General features: G+C 36.5%; 1 protein-coding gene and 1 pseudogene across 2 annotated transcripts; one reads left to right on the top strand and one right to left on the bottom strand.

Moving 5' to 3' along the window:
- Positions 1-339: 339 nt before the first annotated feature.
- On the top strand, positions 340-1,334 carry LOC306908833 (annotated as a pseudogene). The gene is made up of 2 exons: positions 340-456; positions 538-1,334. The product of its transcript is annotated as an uncharacterized misc_RNA (transcript).
- Positions 1,335-3,437: 2,103 nt separating this feature from the next.
- On the bottom strand, positions 3,438-17,253 carry LOC306908832 (alpha-2-macroglobulin-like protein 1; the record flags this gene model as incomplete). The annotated part of the gene is given in 23 exon segments (XM_079482047.1): positions 3,438-3,484; positions 3,951-4,056; positions 4,158-4,226; positions 4,321-4,461; positions 5,209-5,424; positions 5,588-5,811; positions 5,908-5,914; positions 5,918-6,052; positions 6,602-6,676; positions 6,980-7,136; positions 7,249-7,330; positions 7,775-7,951; positions 8,078-8,161; positions 8,729-8,780; positions 9,035-9,156; positions 9,740-9,866; positions 15,612-15,755; positions 15,757-15,838; positions 15,938-16,061; positions 16,132-16,213; positions 16,300-16,482; positions 16,580-16,729; positions 17,230-17,253. Coding segments are annotated over 23 exon segments (2,610 nt in total).
- Between the last annotated feature and the right edge of the window lie 4,910 nt (positions 17,254-22,163).

Below are 22,163 nucleotides of genomic sequence, written 5' to 3'. Positions count from 1 at the left end.
AAGGTTCAAAGTAATAAGTATTGTGTTTAAAAACAATAGCCTACGTGCTTGTATAAAAAATATAATCTAAAATATACTACCTTATCTGAACAAATACTGTATTACAAACCTAATTTAATTAATCAAAATTTTCATTTTTTACAGTGTTAAGTGGTGTAATGTTGGCTTCTGTAAAAAATAAATAGCTATGATTGCTGTTGAAGAGAGAGTTACTCGTAAATAAATAACGATAGAGTTGTATTCCAAGTTCAACAGTCCCATAAACCTTATTTGAAATCCAGTTCAACAAAAAACTGGGAATGACAAATTTATTAAATTATAATATAGTAAGTAGGATTAATGTTTCTGGTATATAGATTGGTTCCAAAAATACTGAACTTTGTGGAGGAGGTTGTCCCTCTATACGGTCCCTCAGAATTTTACAGTCATTTCAGGCTTTACAAACAACAAGTGGAGGTGCGATCTACATCATGTAAAATTAATTTAAGTATTAAAAGTGTTGGCATTTTGTCCTGATAACTTGTTCAACATGTACATGATGTCATTACTACCCTTGGTCATGTTTATATGAATTTCCAGCAAAGCAAACTGCCAGTCAGACAGAGCGTTCTTGCCTGCCTTTGGACATTGGCCTTCAGGAGTCATACCGTGGGGTAGCAGAGAGATTCAACATCTCAAAATCTACCCTTGCTAAACATCTCCATGAGTTTTGTTGTTATGTTTATACATACATGGTCCACCACATGGCTCCTAGCCCAGAGGCCAATGGCTGCAGATGTCAAATTAGAATTTTGACGCAGAAGGCTTCCCCAACACTGTATGTGCGGTGGATGGGTGTCACATTCCTATAAGGAGACCCCACTGTGAGAATCCCCTTGCCTACCTGAATAGGACAAAGTTCAATTCTAATTTTTACTGGGTTTTGTGACAGTCAGTGGCGCTTATGTCACATCAGTGTGGGTCACCCTGGAAGTTGGCATGATGCCGGAGCATTTCGTCTAACAGAGGTTGGATGAGTTCTTGAACAAGATCCTCATTCCCTTGTTCCACGGTGAATGCATATATTTGGAGATTCTGCTTATCCTCTCTTGCCTCAATTTATGAGGCCTTACAGAGACAATGGACACTTGAATGCTAAGCAAAGACGCTTTAACATAAAGTCAAATGCTGCCCGTGTAGTCATTGAACATGCATTTGGCATTCTGAAGTCCACGTTTAGGAGTCTCCAATGCCTACACATGCAATGCATTTCAAAGATCAGTTCTGCAGTCTCAGCATGCTGCATTCTGCATAATGTTTGTTTAGAGCCTTGTGAGCAAGATGTTGAGGTATGATCATTTTGATGATGAGCCCGACCTCCAACAACCTCTTGATGCATGCCATCATAGAGACCTAATTTCCAACAACATCAAGACTAAACATCTAGACCACTGCTGTCCAAAGTCGGTCCTGGAGGGCCGGTGTCCTGCAAAGTTCAGCTTCAACCCTAATCAAACACACCTGAACCAGCTAATCAAGGTCTCGGTAGGCAGACTAGAAACTTCAAGACAGGTTGTTGAGCCAAGTTAGAGCTAAACTCTGCAGGCCCTCCAGGACCGACTTTGGACACCCCTGATCTAGACTAACATCTGGACGAAAACTTTTACATTTATTTCACTGCTCTATTGACTAACCTTTTTTGTGAGAACACAGTGTGGCAGTGTGGGCAGGTGCCAAGTCCTGCTGGAAAATGAAATCGGCATCTCCATTAAGCTGAAATAATAAAGTCAGCAGAAGGAAGCATGAAGTGCTCTAAAATTGCCTGGTAGATGGTTTGCCATGCAAGTATAAATCATACACTCCATATCAAATCCTTTGGATATGTTGGCGAAGGGTTCAAAGTTACGAAAAATGTATATATTTCAAGAACATTCAACATTTTCAATGTGTACTTTTTGCTTATCCTATTTTCTCCATTTTCGTAACAGTTTTCCTGTCACTGCTGTATTATACAGCACAGCGGGCAAACTGAACAAAAGATACAGCTATAACTGTGTTAATGTGTTAGTATAGATGTCAAAGTGTAGTTTGTATGTGTGTACTGAAATTGTTTTGTGTGTGTATGTATACAGTTTGAAATATCCAACTATTATACTCAAGTCACTGTAGTTTACTGAGATTTGAAAATATTTTTCATTCAAAAATAATTTTCCTTTGTCTGCATCATCATTAATGTGTAATAATTTTTTTAACGGAGATACAAGGTGCGCTTGATTTTGATGTAGAAGTTCAGAAGCCCCTCAGTACAGTTTTCACCATAAAGGCATGATAGATGTCATTATGTAAACAAACAAGGATAAAACTCAAAAACTTTAAATGAATGCTTTTTTGGTATGATCTGCAAAGGATCTGGTTAAAACATTAAAGTTAGTAAAGCTAAGAAAAAAATATAATTTTATTAGTTTTTTTTTAACATGGACATTATAATTCAATAAAAATCGTGTTGTTGTCATATCCAAGACTGTAATAATAATACTAAAAACAGGGATTCACATTTAGCATATGGAAAATATTTAGCGCTATTCCTTTTTTCATGAAAACAAGAGGGTCACCATAAAAATCTGGTATTCAAAGGGTTAACCTCTTAGCCACAGAAGCACAATTGATGTTGTGAAATGTCTCACTTAAACACACACCTCATTAATGAGAGCTAGGTCACCTGAAACAAGCTAGAGAAAGATAATTTACTTTTGTTTTTCAATTTCCTCACTGGTACATTATTTATTTGCGTCATGAAAACAATACAGACAAAGGGTGCATTAGAGCTTTGATATATATTTAAATAAAACATATAGTTAACCCTCTGACTTTAAAAACTTTGAGGACTGAATTTTCTAGTTTCCTGTAATCCTGTAATGAATCATGTATTGCATTCAAGGCTTGTACTACAGTTAAAGTCCAGCCAGTGTATGTGTTGTTATAATAAATAAAAAATTGAAGGACACAGATGTGGAAACTCTTTAATTATTTAATAGCATCTTTAGTATCTTCATTATTAAAATCATCTGAATCATTTGAGGTCACAAATTTGGCTTTTGATTGTCATTTACAGATCATCTCCACAGTAGCGCCTCTCATTACTTATATTCATATAATACAGATTTTAGTGTATAGAAAGTCAGAAGATATAAGAAAAAATCAAGCTTTAGTATTAATCAGTATTAATTCCATCTTTGATCTTGCATGTCTGATGAAATGAACAGTCACAACGCTGAATAACAACTCTCAATGCTCCAGCGACGGGACTTTCATCTAAAAGTGAAAAGATTTGTGATTCGTATTAACAGTCTACAGCTACTAAGCATTGAGCCTAAAGTCCACATTTGTCTATGGCATTATAGAAATAAAAATGTTACATTGAAAATGTTCTCTTGAATTCTATGTAAATATGTCAACAATTACTTACTGACACATGGGGAGGTGTACTGCTTCACAGCACCTTCACCTAAAAAAGGAAAAAAGCATGTGTGCATTACATGCTTATGGGAAGCTCTACGGTTTTAATAAAACATTCTCCTTACAGATTGTAGAAGGCATATTTACAAAAACAGGATTTCTTTACAGTCAAAAATTTAATTTGCATAATTTTGACGCTGATGTCATTTCAGTTGATGCTGATTCCATAAGTACAGTCAAAGTTAGCATTTTACTTTTTCATGAGGCGTAAAACCCATTTCAAACTATTGAGTAAAATTTTATTAATCTGTCAAGAACAGTTAGTTTAAAACATCATAATATTAATCTGTCAAGAACAGTTAGTTTAAAACATCATAAATGTATTAAACCCCAGCTCCAAATATTTTCAGGTTAAATTTACAACCTTTCAAGCATTATTTTATGTAGTTCGTAGTATGATAAAAGTGTAATCGATATTTAAAATATGAATAACACGTGATGTAATAAACACATACTGGTCTTGTAGTAATCGTAGACCGTCAACACAGCTGGTTTCAGGTTCTTCACTACTACATTCTGCCAAAGCATCAAGGTGAAGGATTTCTCCTCCTCCTTTTTCATCTTAAAGTAAAAATGACACCTGATGTCATATCAATTATATTCACATGACAAAAATCCATCTAAAAATGCTTATAATTCCTCACTTTACACTTTAGACCTACCCCATCTAAATACAAGATGACATGTCCTTCATTCTGCTCCACAAGTTTGATTCTGGAATCCTGCTGAAGCTATGGACACAGAGAGACCAATGAGAACATATCGAAAGCTTGGGGGCAGAGCTTGAGATGGAAATAAGACTGAAGGCCTGAAAGTGTCACTCACAGTTTGTAGAGACAAGGAATCCAGCACAAATCCAGACAGCAGCTTCACATTAATGATGACCATGTTTGACTCTTCTCGTGGACCATTGTATCTATGAACAATGACCTGTTGTTGGTATTGTGTTAGTGTTGTGTATGTGGCCTGATAAACAGCAAACGAAAGTCTTATTGGCTCATGAAATGTTAAATGCTGAAGGAACTTTTGGGGGCCCAATTGTATACTTATTTATCCTGGAAAATATAAGCTATGGCCATATCCATGTAAATAGCTATGGCCATATCCATGTAAATAGCATAGTGATTGTCTTGGTTAAGGCTCTGAATAGGTCCCTAAAAACGTTCAATTGTATATATATATACACTGTACAAAAGAATACTCATTCTAAACTCACGAGGGCTACTCAATGAATGAAGATGAAGCTGCTCACCTGACCGTGAAAGCTAATGTGACAGTATAGTACTGTATCCTTTTACAAGTTGATGTTGCATTTGTAATGATGCTGAAGGCCAAGGAGTTCGACGGCAGGACATTGTAGTGCAAGGCAAACTGAGGAAAAAAGAATACTGTAATGCGCAAGGCCACATTTAACTTCACTTCAGTAGCTGGTAAAGAATTGTTCACCTAAAAATTTAAAATTTCATCACAAGATAATTTGATAACATCTAGTCAGTCACATGCAGGACAAGCAGGAACAGGACATCTGAAGTTATTGCCTTCCTGCTATATTTGGCGATATGCATTTCTTTCGCTTCAGAACACTTATTAACCCAATGGAGCCACATGGATGTTTGTGAGATTTGAATTGTCATTTCAATAAAGGGGTGAACTATATCTCCAAGTTCATGTAAAGCTCATCAAAAGAGCAACACGTGAAGGCATCTTACTAACCTGAACAAACACACAGCCCTGGCCTCGTGCAGCGAGTGTGAAGTTTCCTGCAGCTGGCTGCAGCTGTCTCTCTTGGTAAAGCAGTCGGTTTCCCTGGTCGACAGTGAAGTTGTATTTCAGGTTTGAGGGGGAGGTCACATTGACAACAACGGTTCCTGTTGGACTGTAGGTGGCAGCACTGTATTTAGCGAGTGCCTGGAGGGCCACAACAGTGTCCTGTTCATAGAGAGGGAGGAAGCCAATTACAGGCTGTTGTCAAAATAGCCTCCGTATATTGAAACCAATCTTGTGACAACTTTAAAACAAAGATTACACTCTTAGACGGAGAACCATTGTAGTTGAACCATGAATGAAGTGCCTTGAAATAACATTACTGTACCTGAGAAGACGAGAAACCTCCAAAGGCATTTTGCCTATTGGCCAGCCAGCGTACAATGGTAGCAGAATAGTCCAGTTTAAATGATGGCAGTGTTGGTCCAGAAAGAAGCGCCAACAACACATATGAACTCATCTCTACCTCTAAAGAGCCTGTCATTTGCCCATTATTTGCCTGGGTCCAATATCGCCCAACCCCTGAAAAGACAGTGATAAGAGCCCATGAGACTGAGGTCTTTTGGTTTGTTTTCCTAATCAGAATTTTTGAAACAATTTAAAAATGTTTTATTCAGAGCTGAATGGCACCTTATCTCCAACTTGGACAGTCGAGTCAAGAGAGGAGTTTCTGTCTCATGTCTTGGTCTCCAGCAAGAGTGAATGTGTAGGAGGCCAGGGCAGTGAAGTATGTGTTGTTAAGGTTGCTGGAAGCTTCCTTGAGACAAACAAGGCCTTGCTTCACCATGGGATCCTTAAAGAAAAATCTCTTTGTTAGTTGCATTGCCTTTATAAAATCAGGCTTATGTGACGCCACACACAAACAATGTTTATTGCCAAGCCCAATGTTGAAACCTGTCAACACGTACATATTCAAAAGCTAAAAAGTTATGTTTTCTGAAGTGTATGTTACGCAGAACCCAAAGCTTCAAGTATGGCTAAACTGTTTAAATCATCTGGATTCACTCAAATTTAAGGTATTAAAGTATAGAAACTGCTATTGTGTTATCTGTTTTGCTTGATGCAACAGAGTTTATTGTCTTGTAATGGATGTGTAGTTTATTTTCATTTTCTCTAAATTGGACTATATTGCATAATATTCTGCTGACAAACATGTTTACTGACATGACATTTTTGTTCACTCTCAATAAAAATAGACACAGAGAAGGGTTGTATCGATATTTGCACCGGCTCTGCACTCCGCTATCAACGCAAGCAATATGAGAAGCTTGTCAACATCGGTGGCAATTATGCAATTACTTCTACTTGGATTTATAGAGACTTATAGAGTCTTAACACTCACAGTGGTATTCACGCCCAGTTCCAGCAGAGCTGCTACAATGTATGCGGTGAGAGTGACATCATCACTAACACCACCCTGTGAAAGAAGAAACAAGGCAGAGAGACTTTAATATTGTACATCACTCAATGTTGCTGTTTGTATAGTACAATGGAATATAAGACATGTGTTTTTCTTAAAAATGTCCTTAATATAATATAGCTATTCTTTACATAAAAACAGACACGTATTTTTGTGTTCCATAATGATTATCCCACAATAGGCCCTCCAACAAACAGACCAACAACCCTGCAGATAAGAAAGTGTAGTTCATCTGAGCCGTCAACACCCATTCTATTAAATTTTAATTATGCTTCAGGTTTTTCCTGTTTCTATTCTTACCTTCATGTCATTGTGGTAGAGGACGCCCACTGTTTTATAGCAGCCATTCCCCTGCTGTTGCTGACCTAACCAAATCTTAGCCTGATCGATGCTAGTGTCATCTACAAACACAAACTTCTTTGCCCCTCCGAAAATCTTCATCACATATGCAGTTAACCTGAGAATCGGAGTAATAAAAAAACTATTTCAAAAACGATAATATTTACACTTTGCAACCTAATCACACAGAAAATATTAATAAATGTTTCATAGTCTATTTTTAAACAGACCAGGTGTGCCCAGAAGAATCACTGTTCCCAAAGGCGCTGTAAGACCCATCATAATGTTTGTATTTCAGCTGTGTTTGGTAGCCTGTGAAAAGAAAATGAGCATAACATACTTAAAGAGCCCCTACTAAGACTCAGATATTCAGCAAGTTTTAGCCTTTTTTAAAACGCATTTTACAAGTTACACACAGTGCTGAAGGTTAATGGGGTTAAACAAACCCCAATAAAAAAGTATAAGCCATGGTAATTTTAAGAATCTAAAATGATTTAGAATTTTTAATTAAAATAACAGATTTGTATCAATAATATAAAATATGATGAGGAAACAAGCCTTCTTTAGTCTTCCAGGAAGTGCAGTTTTGCTAAATTGGATGTTTGAATTTACTGTAATAGTTTTTTTATGCGTAACTATGCTGAGAAGGCAAAGGCTGGAAAAGTCATTATTGACTCAACGTCACTAAAAAGAATCCATCTGCCGAAATGTTGTGGTGACTGTAAGTGGCTTATACAGTATTATAGTTTTTCTCACCAGTCTGCAGGTAGGTTTTAGCTCGTGCCAAAATCTCAGGAGTGAGCTGTCCACTGCTCTCCAAGTACTGAAGGATGTAAATGTTGGGTGCAAAGTTCAGCATGTTCTGCTCTCCACAGCCGTAAGGCATCCGTAACAGATCAGCGATGTTTCTTAACGCATGACTGATCAGATCACCTGTGGAGCAAACAAGAGCAGATCATTTCGGCTCATCCTGAGGTCCACACAGTTTATAGAGTGTGGATATTTACTAATACTTTTATACATTATGCATGTTTAGACATTTTCACTTTTTAAACTTACCCAGAACTGTGACAAAGCTTTTTTCAGAATCCTTCACAACAACTTCAGGAAGTTTAAGAGAGACAGTTGTGTTCACTCGGTTGCCTAATGGAAATATAATAAAATCAATGATACGTCTCTCTTGCTTTGTATTCAATGCAGTGATAAGAATCGGTGGACTTTCGGACTGAGCATAAAGGAATATTTAAATGTTCAAAACAGCATAAAGTCCCCGTGAACCGGAAGTTGCGATCGTTTTTACTTCCGTATTCTGCGAGACCCGTGAGGGAAAGGCGCAAGGTCTCACATCTCTCACGGAGGAGCTCCAGAAGCATAAGAGAGGAGCGACAACAGGGAAGGGTGAGAGAGGACCAGGCCTGGAGTTTGTTGTATTTTCATTTTTATTTCACTGTGACTTTAAGTGTCACTGTCACTGTTGACTAAAACCAAGACAATTACAGAGGGTTTAAACTATACGGCTTGTATTCTTGTTCATTTATTGTTATTATGTTGATTAATATTTGTACTTTAATTAAATTATCCATTTGGAGGTGGGAGTTTGATTCTAAGTAAACAAGCTTAGGGATCATGGATTGAAATGTGTTAACTGATTGTAAATTGTATTGACCCTGGAACATTCTTAATTTAAAGTAATATAATCATTTTACTAACCTGTTAAACAGATGAGTTCGTTCTGAGTTTTTATCTGTTTAACTCCCTCCGCCTGACAAATAAAAACTTCAGTTATTATTGACGAACACAAGACATGTTACTTTATACAATTGTCATTTTAGTAATCAATAGTATGAATTTATTTTTCAGGATAAAGACTTCTTTCTTAACGGTCTAAGCCTGCAAGATTTCCTTGTTAAGTTTCTTTAAAACTTTAAAAAACAACCAACAAAGAACAGCTGTATTAAATAAACCAGGATGCTGAATTCTAAAGGTTATAACTTCGATGGTTTTAGAAAGGCTCACCTCGACCAGAAACGACTGCACCACAGTGTCAATGCGGCGTCCTTCCGGTACCGTCACCACCTTATTCCCACAACGGTCCCGAGTCCTCACGGTCTCAGCTCTCACCGTAACGTTTACCTCTCCTGTAGTATACACACCATTCAATCACAAGTACACACTGTCCTTACCTATATTGAATTTACTGAATATTTTATTAACTGTAAATGGGGGCAAATTTTTAAGTGAACTACGCCTTTAAAATAAGATTCAATCATAGTGATACAGTTTGAACATTACATGAAATGTCCAGTTTGCCCATCATAAATGCCTGGTAGGGACATTTATAGAGAATATTTTTTCTACTTAAATATTTCACTTTACTTTAATCCTTTATGTATAATGCATTATAAAAGGTTATTAAAGGGTATGAAGCATTATAATTGTTCATAACGTGTGTTTTAATACATGAAATGTTACCAAATGAATGTGTAACAATTAATTGGTTTTAATATATTAACTGCAGTTACAATTATCATGAGAGATTAAAATGCATTGTAAGGTGCATTACAAGGCATAATATATACATTAAAACTATACTTTTATAATTCATTATACATATGTGGTTTAAGTTTAGTGTTACTAAAATTTGTACTGGCAATCTTACCAATAACAAAAATAAAATGACATTATCTGTTGGTTGTGCCCATATGAATGTATTGGACTTACCCAGAACAGATGCTGTAAACGTCCACTCAAAGGTTTTGGTCTCTTCTGCACAAATACATTGAGTGTAATTACAGCCATTACAAGGCAGAGCGGAGAACTGATCTGACTTTTCCAGTGTGACCTTCACCTGTACATTATAACACACAGGGATCTGTTATTTTTTTGCATGTAAAATGATTAAAAAAACGGAATTTTACTGTTTGTTTTTTACATATTTGTATGTATTTTTTAAGACTGCAAACATAGAAGAAAAATGGGTCAAATTTCATTTTACAGGGAAAACCTTATTTCGGGTAAACTGTAAAAAAAAGTCAGTAAAATATACAGCAAAACACCGTCAAATTCCAACGGTAATGGAGCGTAAAACCAAAAACTTATTTTTACTGTATTAAATAGATTGAATAACCGTTAATTGTGAGACTGGATAAAACTTTTTTACTGTAATAAAATGTTGAAATTATAAATATTTTCTGTGAAAACATAAATATGCATACATTTTACAATTAAATATTGTAATGTTGAAAATGTCTGAAAACCTTACATTTTACGGTATTAGAGTAAAACTACGTCTTTTGGGGTTGTGCACATTGGAATTCACAGTATAAATCTGTAGATTTTTAAGCAAACAAAAACATTAATTTTTACAGAAGCAATATGTTAAAAAATAGGTTCCACCGTAATAATACAACCAGTAAATACCATTAAAAAAGCAAATATCAGCAGTAAAAGACAATAAAATTGATAGTATTTTTTATTTTAAAATTCAGATACTGACATACAGATTAATTTACCATTCACCCCCAATTTTGGCAAGTGCTGCATACATGACCCAAAATAAAAAGGTTGCTGCTCATAAGTCATTCTGAATAGACACATAACCAACATATATTTTAGATAATTAATGATCATTTCTCCAAATACACGCTCTATTAAACTAAGAGCCCTGGCAGATTCTGTTTAATAAATGTATTTGAGCACAAATAAACCGGAGAAGACGAGAATGAATGTTGTGTGAGTTTTGATTTCTATTCAAAATAACGAACGTTACAGATTAAATATTTTGCACTCTTGGCATACATTAAACTGGTTTGCAGTGACATTGATTTATTAATCATAAACAGTGGTCAAATATCGAAGCTGGAGTCTTAAAACTTTCTTGTGATGCTGATTCTGTCCAGATCAAGTAAGAGTGTGATGTTTTGACGAGCAATGCATTTTGAACAACAATAATCCAGCATCACCAGTGATCCTATGACGGGCAAGGGGTTAAAAGTTAGGCCTGCAGTAGGCTATATCATTGTTAACCTTCTGATAAAAAAAATCAACAGCAAACGAAGATGTTTAAAATAAAGTTCATGGTTGTGAATAAAATGTATTTCAATAATCTTTTTTAATTATTATTTTAACACAACTTTGTTATTTTCACGCCATATTATCAGACCAAATTTAAGGCGGAACCACTTAAGGTGGAGTTTGTGTGATCGCTGTTGATTGGCAGCTAAACTGCTGGTAAATTGTGTACAGACGTTTTACCGAATTGCAGAGAATTTATTTTTCTGGTAGTAACATTGTGCAGTATGAGCGAACCATTTCACCAAAAAAACAGGGGAAGCAAGGCAAGACGTGGCTGCAGCAGACGTGACTTCTGATCAAACCTCCTCCTAAAAAAACATTTTTTGGAGCTAATTTTTTTTCTCCTAAAGAAACAAAGAACGACATTAAATTGCGGGATGACATCACCTGAAAATGACCAATAGCGCGGTGCGCTGCTGAGCTGTGTGCAGACCGCTCTTTTTTCTTGCAGGAGACTTGTTGGCTTCGCTAACGGACGCAGTTTGAACTCGTAGCTATTCGCGCCATTTTTAGCTGCTTTCACAGCAACAGCATCTTCGGAATTTGTAGACATCCTGGCAGCTTACAATTAATTCAAGGTGAGGTGAGTAACGTTACATGCGACTTCAATTTATCTCCGTTATAAAAACCCACCAGCCCAGCTTTTATAGATCATTTTAGGAGTTAGTTTTTTTATGAGTGAGGTTGTGAGTTGAGTTAGCATTACTGTTGATTAGCTTCTTTGTTTGGCGTGCTTAATTTGCTAGGGAGGAATTACCCAAGTAAATGTAGATATGTTAACCTGTAATTTCTGTGGTAAGGTAGTCCAGTCATCAAGGGGCTACGTGCTTCATTGTAAACTGCATCGGAATGAGCCACGTTGTTTATTTCGGTGTATTGAAGCAGACATACACCAGGTATGGCGCGTTTAAGGCTCATTTTTACCGAAGACACTCGGCCCCTAAAGTTACCCATGTCACTGGTGTGGCGGTTTACATGTGCAATGGCGATGTGTGAACGTCAGTGTCAAAACTCTAATATCTGAAGAGCCATATTGTGGAAGGACACGTGGTCACTTGTCCAGTAAGAGGATGCACATTTCTCTGTTGTCTCTAAATCATATTTTGTCTTTATTATGATTAAAAAGGTAATGAGACAAGAATAATGAGAATAATATATATATATAAGAATAATATATATATATTTTTTTTCTTCTTCATTAAATTCATTTTCCTTTGTTTTGTTTTTGTAAACGGCATCAAATGAGAGTGACAGGTGAAACAGTTTCAAGACAATGGCAGGAAAAGCATGCTGAAGATTGAATCAAACCTTGGCTGGAAATATTTGGTATGTGTTTTACCGTAAATCAAATTGTTGAAAAACATTCAGCTACACTGCAACACAGGGAAACTTGTTTTGCACTTATTTTCTTGTTAATTAAATTTCTTGTCTCATTATTTTTGTCAGTTATTATTATTTATGGTGTATGCCCTTTTTGTTTTCTTTCTAAATGCAGAAGGGGTCTAGCCAGTCAACAATGAAAGCTTCGTTGCCCCCCTGTGAGTCTTCTGGAAGAAATTATGGTGCCTGTATTCTTTGGTTTCCCTAAACATCACACCCTGTTTATACGAGGCTCTTCAATTAAGTCTGCACCCAAAGATTCAATAAGAGGTAAGCAGTGGTATTATTCAAGTTTTGCAAAAGAAAGATGGACAGGAGACACTAATCTTAATTAGCCGAGCTCAGGTTCATGTCCAGGTGAGCAGTTTCACACGATGAAGGAAACTGACGCTATAAAATGTAGATTGAATGATAAGTCTCATCACCATGCATTCAGTCATTAACTTCAAGTTCTATGATAAATCAATAGGAAATTTAAATACAATGTTTTCCAACAATGTTTTTTATCATTAGATCTGTTTTTGACAGCACGTTTCATTTCTGTGCATTTTGCTCAAGCACTGATCAAACTTTGTCCATTTTTTGCTGCAGAGGGGATCCTGCCAGTCCAAAGTGAACTCCTGATGGACATTGAAGTACTCCTGCAGAGCTTGTTTCTTCGACACCATGCGCATTAGAAACTCCACTGAGTGCTTTCCTTCACCAACGCAGGACCCAGTGACTAATTACTGTTGATCGGTCAGGGGCAGGTCATTTTTTGTTTCATGTTTATTAATTCCTCCATGGATTACCAGCCATATATATGGACACATGCTGTATTCTCAAGAACAAATTACTGTAAATATTATTATATTAGAACTTTTTTTTACTGCAAATAATCCGTAAAAAGCTATGGAAAGTTGCATTTACATAAAATTACCGTATAATTGACAAATATATTTGTTTTTTCTACCATGATTTTGGTAAAAACAATACGTTGTCTACTGTAAAATTTAGGGTTACAAAACCAGTATACCGTATTGTCTTTTACAGATTCCACATTTTTTTCACGGTATATTCCTGGCAACCACAGCTGCCGGTATTTTACCGTAAATTTGACAGGTTTTTTTACAGTGTATTTTATAAGTTACATAGTGCAGTTAGTCATGTATAGTAACAATGAATATGATAAAATGTATAAGATGACAAAAATAAAAGGTTTTAGAAACAAACCCTCTTAAGTCTTTCAGGAAGTTCAGTTTTGCAAAATTGGAAGTTTGATGTGTGAATATACTGTAATCATTTTATATTAATTATAATATAATTCTCACCAGTCTGCAGATAGGTTTTAGCTCGTGCCAAAATCTCAGGAGTGAGCTATCCACTGCTCTCCAAGTACTGAAGGATGTAAATGTTGGGGGCAAAGGTCACCATGTTCTGCTCTCCACAGCCGTAAGGCATCCGTAACAGATCAGCGATGTTTCTTAACGCATGACTGATCAGATCACCTGTGGAGCAAACAGGAGCAGATCATTTCAGCTAAAAAGCACACAGTTAATAGCACGAGTAGCAATAAGTTTAGTGTTTTTTTACTAATACATTATGCATGTTTAGACACTTAAATTGAACTTACCCAGAACAGTGACAAAGCTTTTTTTCAGAATCCTTCACAACAACTTCAGGGAGTTTAAGAGAGACAGTTGTGTTCACAGTGTTGCCTAATAGAAATATAATTAAGTCAATGGTACGTCTCTTGCTTTGAATGCAATATGATGATTGGTTGTCTTTCGGACGGAGCATAAATTAATATTTTAATGTTATTTAGTTTAAGTAGACAACTATCACTGTCACAAAATGCAGCATGATTACAGACGGTTTAGACGATGCAGCTTGTATTTTAGTTCATTTATATCACGTTGATAAATTCTAACTCTGCTCTAGATGGATACTTTGGACAAGTACAAATATTTGTGTTAACTGTTGGCGTACCTGTTAACTAATTTAAAGTGACAGAATGAACTCCTCTGTTTAACAGGTCAGTAAATTGTTCTGAGTGATAATCTGTTCAACTCCCTCTGCCTGAAATAAAACAACTTCAGTTATTGTGACAAACTTGAAACGCTAAAATTATAATTGTATACATAGTTTTCAATTGATAAAATAGAAATCTTGCTGGTTGAGACCATTAAGAAAAGTCTTTGTCCTACACAGTTTCAAAGGCTTTGCTCTGCAATAAGTTTCTCATTTAAAAAACACCTTTGCCAGGATGCTGAATTCTAAAGGTTATAACTTCTATGGTTTAAGAAATACTCAACTCGACTAGAAACGACTGCTCCACAGTGTCAATACAGCGTCCTTCTGGCACAGTCACCATCTCATTCCCACAACGTTCCAGCGTCTTCACAGTCTCAGCTCTCACCGTAACGTTTACCTCTCCTGTAATATACAGCAAATAAAATGTAAGGACAGTGAATGGTGTAACATTTACAGTTAATAAAATCTCCAAGTACAATCACATTACTTTGTATATTTTAAGTAGTAGTTCACATCAATTTGCCCCAATTGACTTACCTTTTTTCCAATAGTAGGATTAAAAATGACTATGTAAAACTTATGATTCAATCAAAGTACTTTACTTCACCCCACTTATTGTAATATTCTAAACATATACCTATAAAATATAGAATTAGCCATAATAAGTGGGGCATAGCTGCATTTATAGAAAGTGTACTTGCAATCTTGAGCACAACAAACCATATCAATGTATTGGATTTACCCAGAACAGATGCTGTAACTGTGCAGAAGAGAGCAAAACCTGGACGAAGACATTGAGTGCAATTACAGCCATTACAAGGCAGAGCTGAGAACTGATCTGACTTTTCCAGTGTGACCTTCACCTGTACATTATAACACACAGATGTCATTTACAGATTATGCATTTTTGAAAGGTAGTCAACTTGGCTACAGAAGAGACCGCAAATTTAGAAAAATGGGGAAACAATTTTACAGTTTATTTCTAGTGTAGAAAAGTTCAGTTTAGCGGTTTTATGGTAAATTTGTCGCTCAAGCAGACTAAAATATTCTATAAAAAATGCTTTGTGTATAAAACAGATAAAATGATAGTCCTGTGCATATTTTCAGATTTATAAGGGTGACGCACCATAATACATTTGGAGAGGTAGTTAAATACAGTAGCTTTGAGTGCGAGCTCTTCTCCACGGATTACAGAGTAGGGAAGAGCGAGGCTGACAAAGAACGGCTGGAAGGCAGTGAGAGCAGTGCTGGGTGCAACTCCAAAACCGACATGAAGATGTACAGAAAGCATCTGTGGCCCATTTAGTGATGGTGTCAGGAACAGTCTTTGTAAGAGTCACGGATCCAGAGCTCCTAAATAAAAACACTAATACAAATTACTCCTTATGCAATTATACCTGGATTCTAGAAAGGGAATGGAGGTATAGTAACATAAGCGGGAGCTATACAAACCCCACAGGCACAAGATCCCATATCCAAGTTTCCGGAAAGAACTTGCGAATTGTGTTTTGAACAGTGTCTTCCCCAGGTGGACCAAAAACCAAATTTTCTCTTGCATTCGGTTGAAATGCACCTCCTGCAACGGTTTGAGCAGACAGTATGTACAGAAAGTATAGAATATCAGCAAGAAAGATTATGTAACTTACCCATGGCTGTCATAACTTTATATTCATAACAGTAAACAGGTTCTTTCACATCAGAGTTGGTAGCGATTTTCACTCCAATTGCCTAAAAGAAAGCATCATGTCTCATTAAATGGATAGTGAATGTTAGTTTATCATTATTCACGGAAACAGGACAACATGAGATCTTACTTTAAAGGCACCGTATGCATCGTTGCTACTGTAATAAGGATAACCAAATCGTGAACGTCTTTCCCTCGCCAGCATTGGGGGGTCAATTGGATCCATGTCTACAGGTATGCAGGGATCTTCATTATATTCACAGACTTGATATGGGTAATCCACCAGCATTTGGACTGGCAACATTCCAAAAACCTACAGATCAAGTTCATTTACAGGATGAATTTACACCACTAAATCAAACAGACCAATAAAAACATTTTTAAAGATTCTTCTGTTAAACAGTTCGTACAAAGGCAGCATTGAGTTGAGCTTCTGGTCTAAAAAGCAGTACGCTCTGATCAATGGACCTGACGGAGCATAGAGAACCAGGCTGGGCATTCAGGTTTAGAGACGATGTGTCTTTAGGCAGAGCCACGGAAGATGAGAAACTTAAGGACACCTGGAGCACAGATACAGGGATTATTTAATCAAAATAAAAGATGTGCATTATAAATGAGTTTCTGGATTTCATGTGATATTTGTTGACCTTGTTTGGCAAGCATTGCTCAATCGGGAAGTTCCACCTGTCCGCAACGGTTTCTCCGTTGGGAAGAACTGTGTACACCACCACCTGGGCGAATGGAGAGAGGGCTGTGGTCTTTTTTAATGTGAACTACAATTTGCCTTTGTTTTCTGTAACAAAGGGAAAACCGGTCAAAGTAAATGAGGCTCTTAGAACATACAGAAAACAATAATTATTGTACTGTCGTAATATCCATTTCCTACCCGTTCCAAACTGCACGTTGACAGACACAAGGCCATTTTGAGCCATACTGCCTTTGTGGGATCCAGGTCTTTTCCAAAGTGGAAAAATATTGTGAGAGTTTATGAAAAGCAAACAAACATGGATTCAAGGTTGCAAGCAATGTACAGTATGACTAAATCTATAGTTAAACATACCATGTAGAAGACATTCAGTGCCATGCCCTTCAGAAAGGTCCTTAATCAGGGCAACTGGCCAGAACAGTTCATTGGCCTTTTGAAATTACGATCAGGGAACACTGGTTCTCAAGTTCTAAACCCATGTGGTGGACTCTACATAACGTCGAGAGACTGACAGAAAGGTAACAAACATATGCTTAAATAATTTTATACTGTACCTGGAGTTCTATGGTTTGAAACTGAAAAGAAAACAGAAAAAGATTGAGTTTGATCATTGGTATTATAGTGACAATGCTTGAAGAGCTGGCATAATAGCTATTCAAACCCTGACTGCACTTTGATAAATGAAGCAAGGATTATGTCATGTTAAAGCCATTTCTTACTGATGGCCATTACCGAAAATTACTGACTATACATTTTTTTGTCTATGGCAAACAAATCGATAGTATTACCTTCTGATTAAGAGTCAAGAAATTGGAAATCCAAAGAGACGATGCGAAATTTTACTAGGGAAGAGAATTGTAAACAGCACAGTAGCACCTAAGAAATAAAGCGAGTAAACTTGGCTGTATGAACAAAAAATATGCCGTTAAATCACATTCATTGATATGTAGAAGCACAGGCAATTTAACGAATACGAAAATACCGGTTTCTCCTGGCTTGTAGATTGGGATGAAAATGAGCTTCATTGGAGGCTTTATGAGAATCTGAGTAGTTTTGTTTAGTGATGTCTTGTCTCCTTCAATTTTAACATATAGACACTGTGGCAACCGTCTAAGCACTACAGGGACCTACAGGATCCAAAGCAAGGAACAAGAGCTTTAAAGCAAAGTGTTACTAACTCTTGCTAGAAAACCACTTCGCTAAATGATCCAACCAGTCGATCAAAGACGCAAATATAATCAATGGATTTGTTGGTCAAAGACAAATAAATGATTAATAAAGAACATTCAAAAAAATAAATGACATACAAAAGGGAATGACCACAACACAATATACTGTAATTGTTAAGTATACTGACCTGGAAAGGCACGCACTTGTAGAAATTCCTTCCGATTGAGTTCTCTTTAAGAATTGTCCTATTTCCATTATCCGAGCTTAAGGTTACCACTAAAGAAAGGGTTGTATTGGGCTCATGAATATGGGCACACAGAGTCTCACTTGTGCCGCTCACCACCTGAGAAGTGACTGCAACCAGGTATGTGCTAGAAGACAAAACGGAAACACTGCTTTTATTCACAGTAACGGTTTTGAGTGCTTTGAGGAACTGCATTATTATCGATTACAATGCTTATAGTTGTGCTTGTAGCAGAATGAAGCAGCGATCTCTAACTCACTGGGTAATGTTGAAGACTTCAGGAAAATGTTGCATATGTTAACTTGTTGGTGCATTTCAGGAAAATGTTGCATATGTTAACTTGTTGGTGCATTTCAAGTAAATGAATAAGTGAATTAAAAGGCTAAACAAGACAAGAGATGTTTTTAAAGGCTTGTGAAATCCATATAAGTTTATAATATGAAGTGGCTATAATTGTATTTCATCAATAACAGTCTCTAGACCATTTCAAAAGATGTTTAGGTACATGTGTTAACGGACTGCTGTCATACGTTCATAACTTTTCCACAGCAACGGATGAAAGCTAACAGATATCCTGGACCTTTACAGGGTCCAGAAAAGGTAGAAAACCTGTACCGGTCACTGGGATGGTGCCCTTTGCACCATTTAGAAACAAATATTTATACATTTTGTATAGGGATGCACAGATATGAACATTTTGGCAGATAACGGATGATTCTTTAACATTGGAAGCAGATAACCAATATACATGTCCTGATATACAGTATCTAGATATGAAGATAACATTTCCAAAGACTGAAATAAAAGATAAAAAGTGGACAACTGCATTTATATGAAAACACTTACTGCCGACAAGTTAGCTATTAGTTCCTTCAAATTTTTAATCTTTAGTAGGCTTGGTACATGATTGTGAGGTGAAGTAAACGTTACTGCTACAATTTGTTGTTGGAATAAAAAAAAAATGCACCCTTTAGTTGCGAAGTTGTACTTTTTCAAAAAGGGTACCACCCCAGTGATGCTTTTGTGACTTCTCTCGACAGCGTAGTATTCTGCATGTCTGCTAAAATGAAAAGAATGATAAATGTACTTACGGGTCAGTCGCTCCACATGTTGAATCATATTGTAGCAGCAGAACTGCCAGAAGCGTTACCAGCGCCCGCATCTTGAGCTGTTGGTTTTGGAGTCGCACACAGATTTGGTGCACAGTTTATACACCTCTGCCTACTCTCTGTCCTACCTCAACAAAGCAAAGAAAGTTGAGCAACTGGGTGGATGAGTTGGCTGAAACCGATTCAACCTGCAGTATTGCTCCAAGGTTTCCCAAATGAGTGACTCAGGAGTAAACCTGAACCGTTACACAAGATCAACTACAACAGTCTTGACTCTTGTTTTATCTAGATTTTCACGGTCTGTTGATTAGTCATTAGGTTCACCTGTGTCCATTAGGTGACTCGTTAGTCTTGTTAATGGGTTTGTAGATTACGGTTCAGTTATATTCTATTCCTGTCACCCCACGAGACTTTGCCATAGTGATGGATGCCATCCCCAGTGGAGCTATTGCACTTTTAAGAAACTCAGCTGATTCTTAACTATCTTCTACCTCTTGGATACATCCATGCGAAACTGCAATAGGGAGGATCTGCTTTTTATCCTGTCCCTCTTCTAGGATTAGAAAGATTAGACAACTTTTTCAGAGTGATATTATAACTGTCCCTTCTATAATTTCATATTGGAGTCATAGTTTTAATGATATTCCTTGGAAGAAAGTGTGGTCTCTATCCAATAAATACTTAATCACTAAAAAGGTTAAAGAGGTATCATTCAAGTTCTTGCATCGATTTTACCCAGTCAAAGTCTTTATCAAAAAAAAAATTCCAGAGTTGGATCCCCTTTGCTCCTTCTGTGGAGTGGAAGACGAGTCTGTTCCTCATCTTTTTTGGGACTGTATTCATGTTGCTACTTTTTGGGGAAAATTGTGTCTGTTTGTACGTGCTTCTTTATTAGTCTTTACTTATTAGTCTTACTTTTCTTTGATGTTTAAGGATATCTTATAATTCTGACAAAAATCTAAAAGACAAGTATTTTCTTATAAATCTATTTATTTTTCTAGCCAAGTTTTTTGTACACAAGTGTAAGTTTTTGTCTGTCAAACCTCTTTTTATAATCTTTTGCAAAGACCTTAAATGTTATTTGGGTACCATCTCTTCTTCTAACAATGCCAAAGCATTAAAGTCTGTTACAATGTGCACAAAGTATAATATTTCAGCTTTGTTGTAATGAAAACCAAAAGGGTCTCGAGGCTTTTCTCTATCTCTTGAATTTATTTTAAGTTTTTGTTACCCCTGGCTCAATTTTATTTGTATTTATTTTTATTTGTATCTATTTATTTTTTATATTATTTTTATTTTTATTTTATTTTCTTCTGAATTACTGTTGTTTATTTTTGCTCTTAATTGTGACATTGTACTTGATATTATATTTGTTCAATAAAAAAAAAAGGATTACGTTTCAGTTACGTAACAATCACGTGATGTGGTTGGGTGGGAGGGAGCGTTGAACTTGGACACCGAGTTTATCAACGATTTCCATTTTCCATTTCCATTGTCATTTAGCAGACGCTTTTATCCAAAGCGACTACAAAGGGTGCCCTTAAATAAATGTCCCTTTAAACAACTAGTTTGTATGAATCTGACCAGATATCAATAACACATTTCCCGGTAATTTCCAGCAAATGTCCTGAATAGTGTCAATCAATCAATCAAAATGTATTTGTATAGCACTTTCAACACCATAACAATGGACCAAAGTGCTTCACATGATAAAATTCATTGTATAAGTCATAAAAAGTAGAATCATAAAACACATCAAGCTAAAAATAGAAGTACAGAACATACCAATCATACAACAAATGCCTTAGAAAAAAGGTAAGTCTTTAATTGTCCTTTAAAACTACCCAAGGAGGGAGCCGATTTCAGACAACAGTAGCCCGTTCCATAGCAAAGGAGCTGCCACAGAGAAGGCACGATCTCCACTCCTCCTCAACGGTGTTCGTGGAACAGACAACAACATATGATCATTTGCTTTCAAAGAGCGAGAAGCTTTGTATGGGCTCAACATAGCTTTGATGTAATCAGGACCCTGTTGATGTAAGGCCTTATACACAATGATCAGGACCTTATATTCCAGCCTATAGAACACTGGAAGCCAGTGTAAAGCAAGTAACCGTGTTATGTGATCCCTCTTCTTAGTGCCAGTTAGAAGCCTAGCAGCAGCATTTTGAACATACTGAAGGCGAGCTATGAGAGATGCATTCAAACCCAGGTATAGGGCATTACAATAGTCCAACCTCGTAGAAATAAAAGCATGAACAACAGATTCTAGTGCTTCTCATCACTACCCAATCATGTGTATTTAGATGCTGCATAGAACTGTCTGTGCTTGCGTGTAATTTTGTAAAAATGTTAGTGTACAGTATAAAATGTGGATAAGCCCGAGAGGCTTTATTATTTGAGCTGGTGCTTAAAACCTAGAGAGATGGCATAGCTTTACAAAGTCAGGAAAACCATGTTAAATGTGTAAATGCTCCAACGTGAGTTCAGCAGACTTCACAAGATTCCCCAGTCTGCGGTTTTGGACAATTCTTATCATACAGAGAAATTTAATTTATAATTTCCTATTTTCAATTTATTTTTTTCCAAAAGAAAACTAGATGAATGCATTATGGCTTTTTTTATATATTAATGTCAATACATTTAGTTAAATTCAGTCCTAAAGGTCAGAGGTCTTATAGTTTGTACTTTAATAACTCAACCTTTAGAATTTATTGTAGATTAAGTCCAGCCAATCCATGCTATAATGAAGTAAACTACAGGAT

Source organism: Barbatula barbatula (genome assembly GCF_947034865.1).
Source record: "Barbatula barbatula genome assembly, chromosome: 19".
In the NCBI taxonomy this organism is placed as follows: Eukaryota; Metazoa; Chordata; class Actinopteri; order Cypriniformes; family Nemacheilidae; genus Barbatula; species Barbatula barbatula.
This window is presented reverse-complemented; position numbering and strand designations above follow the sequence as displayed.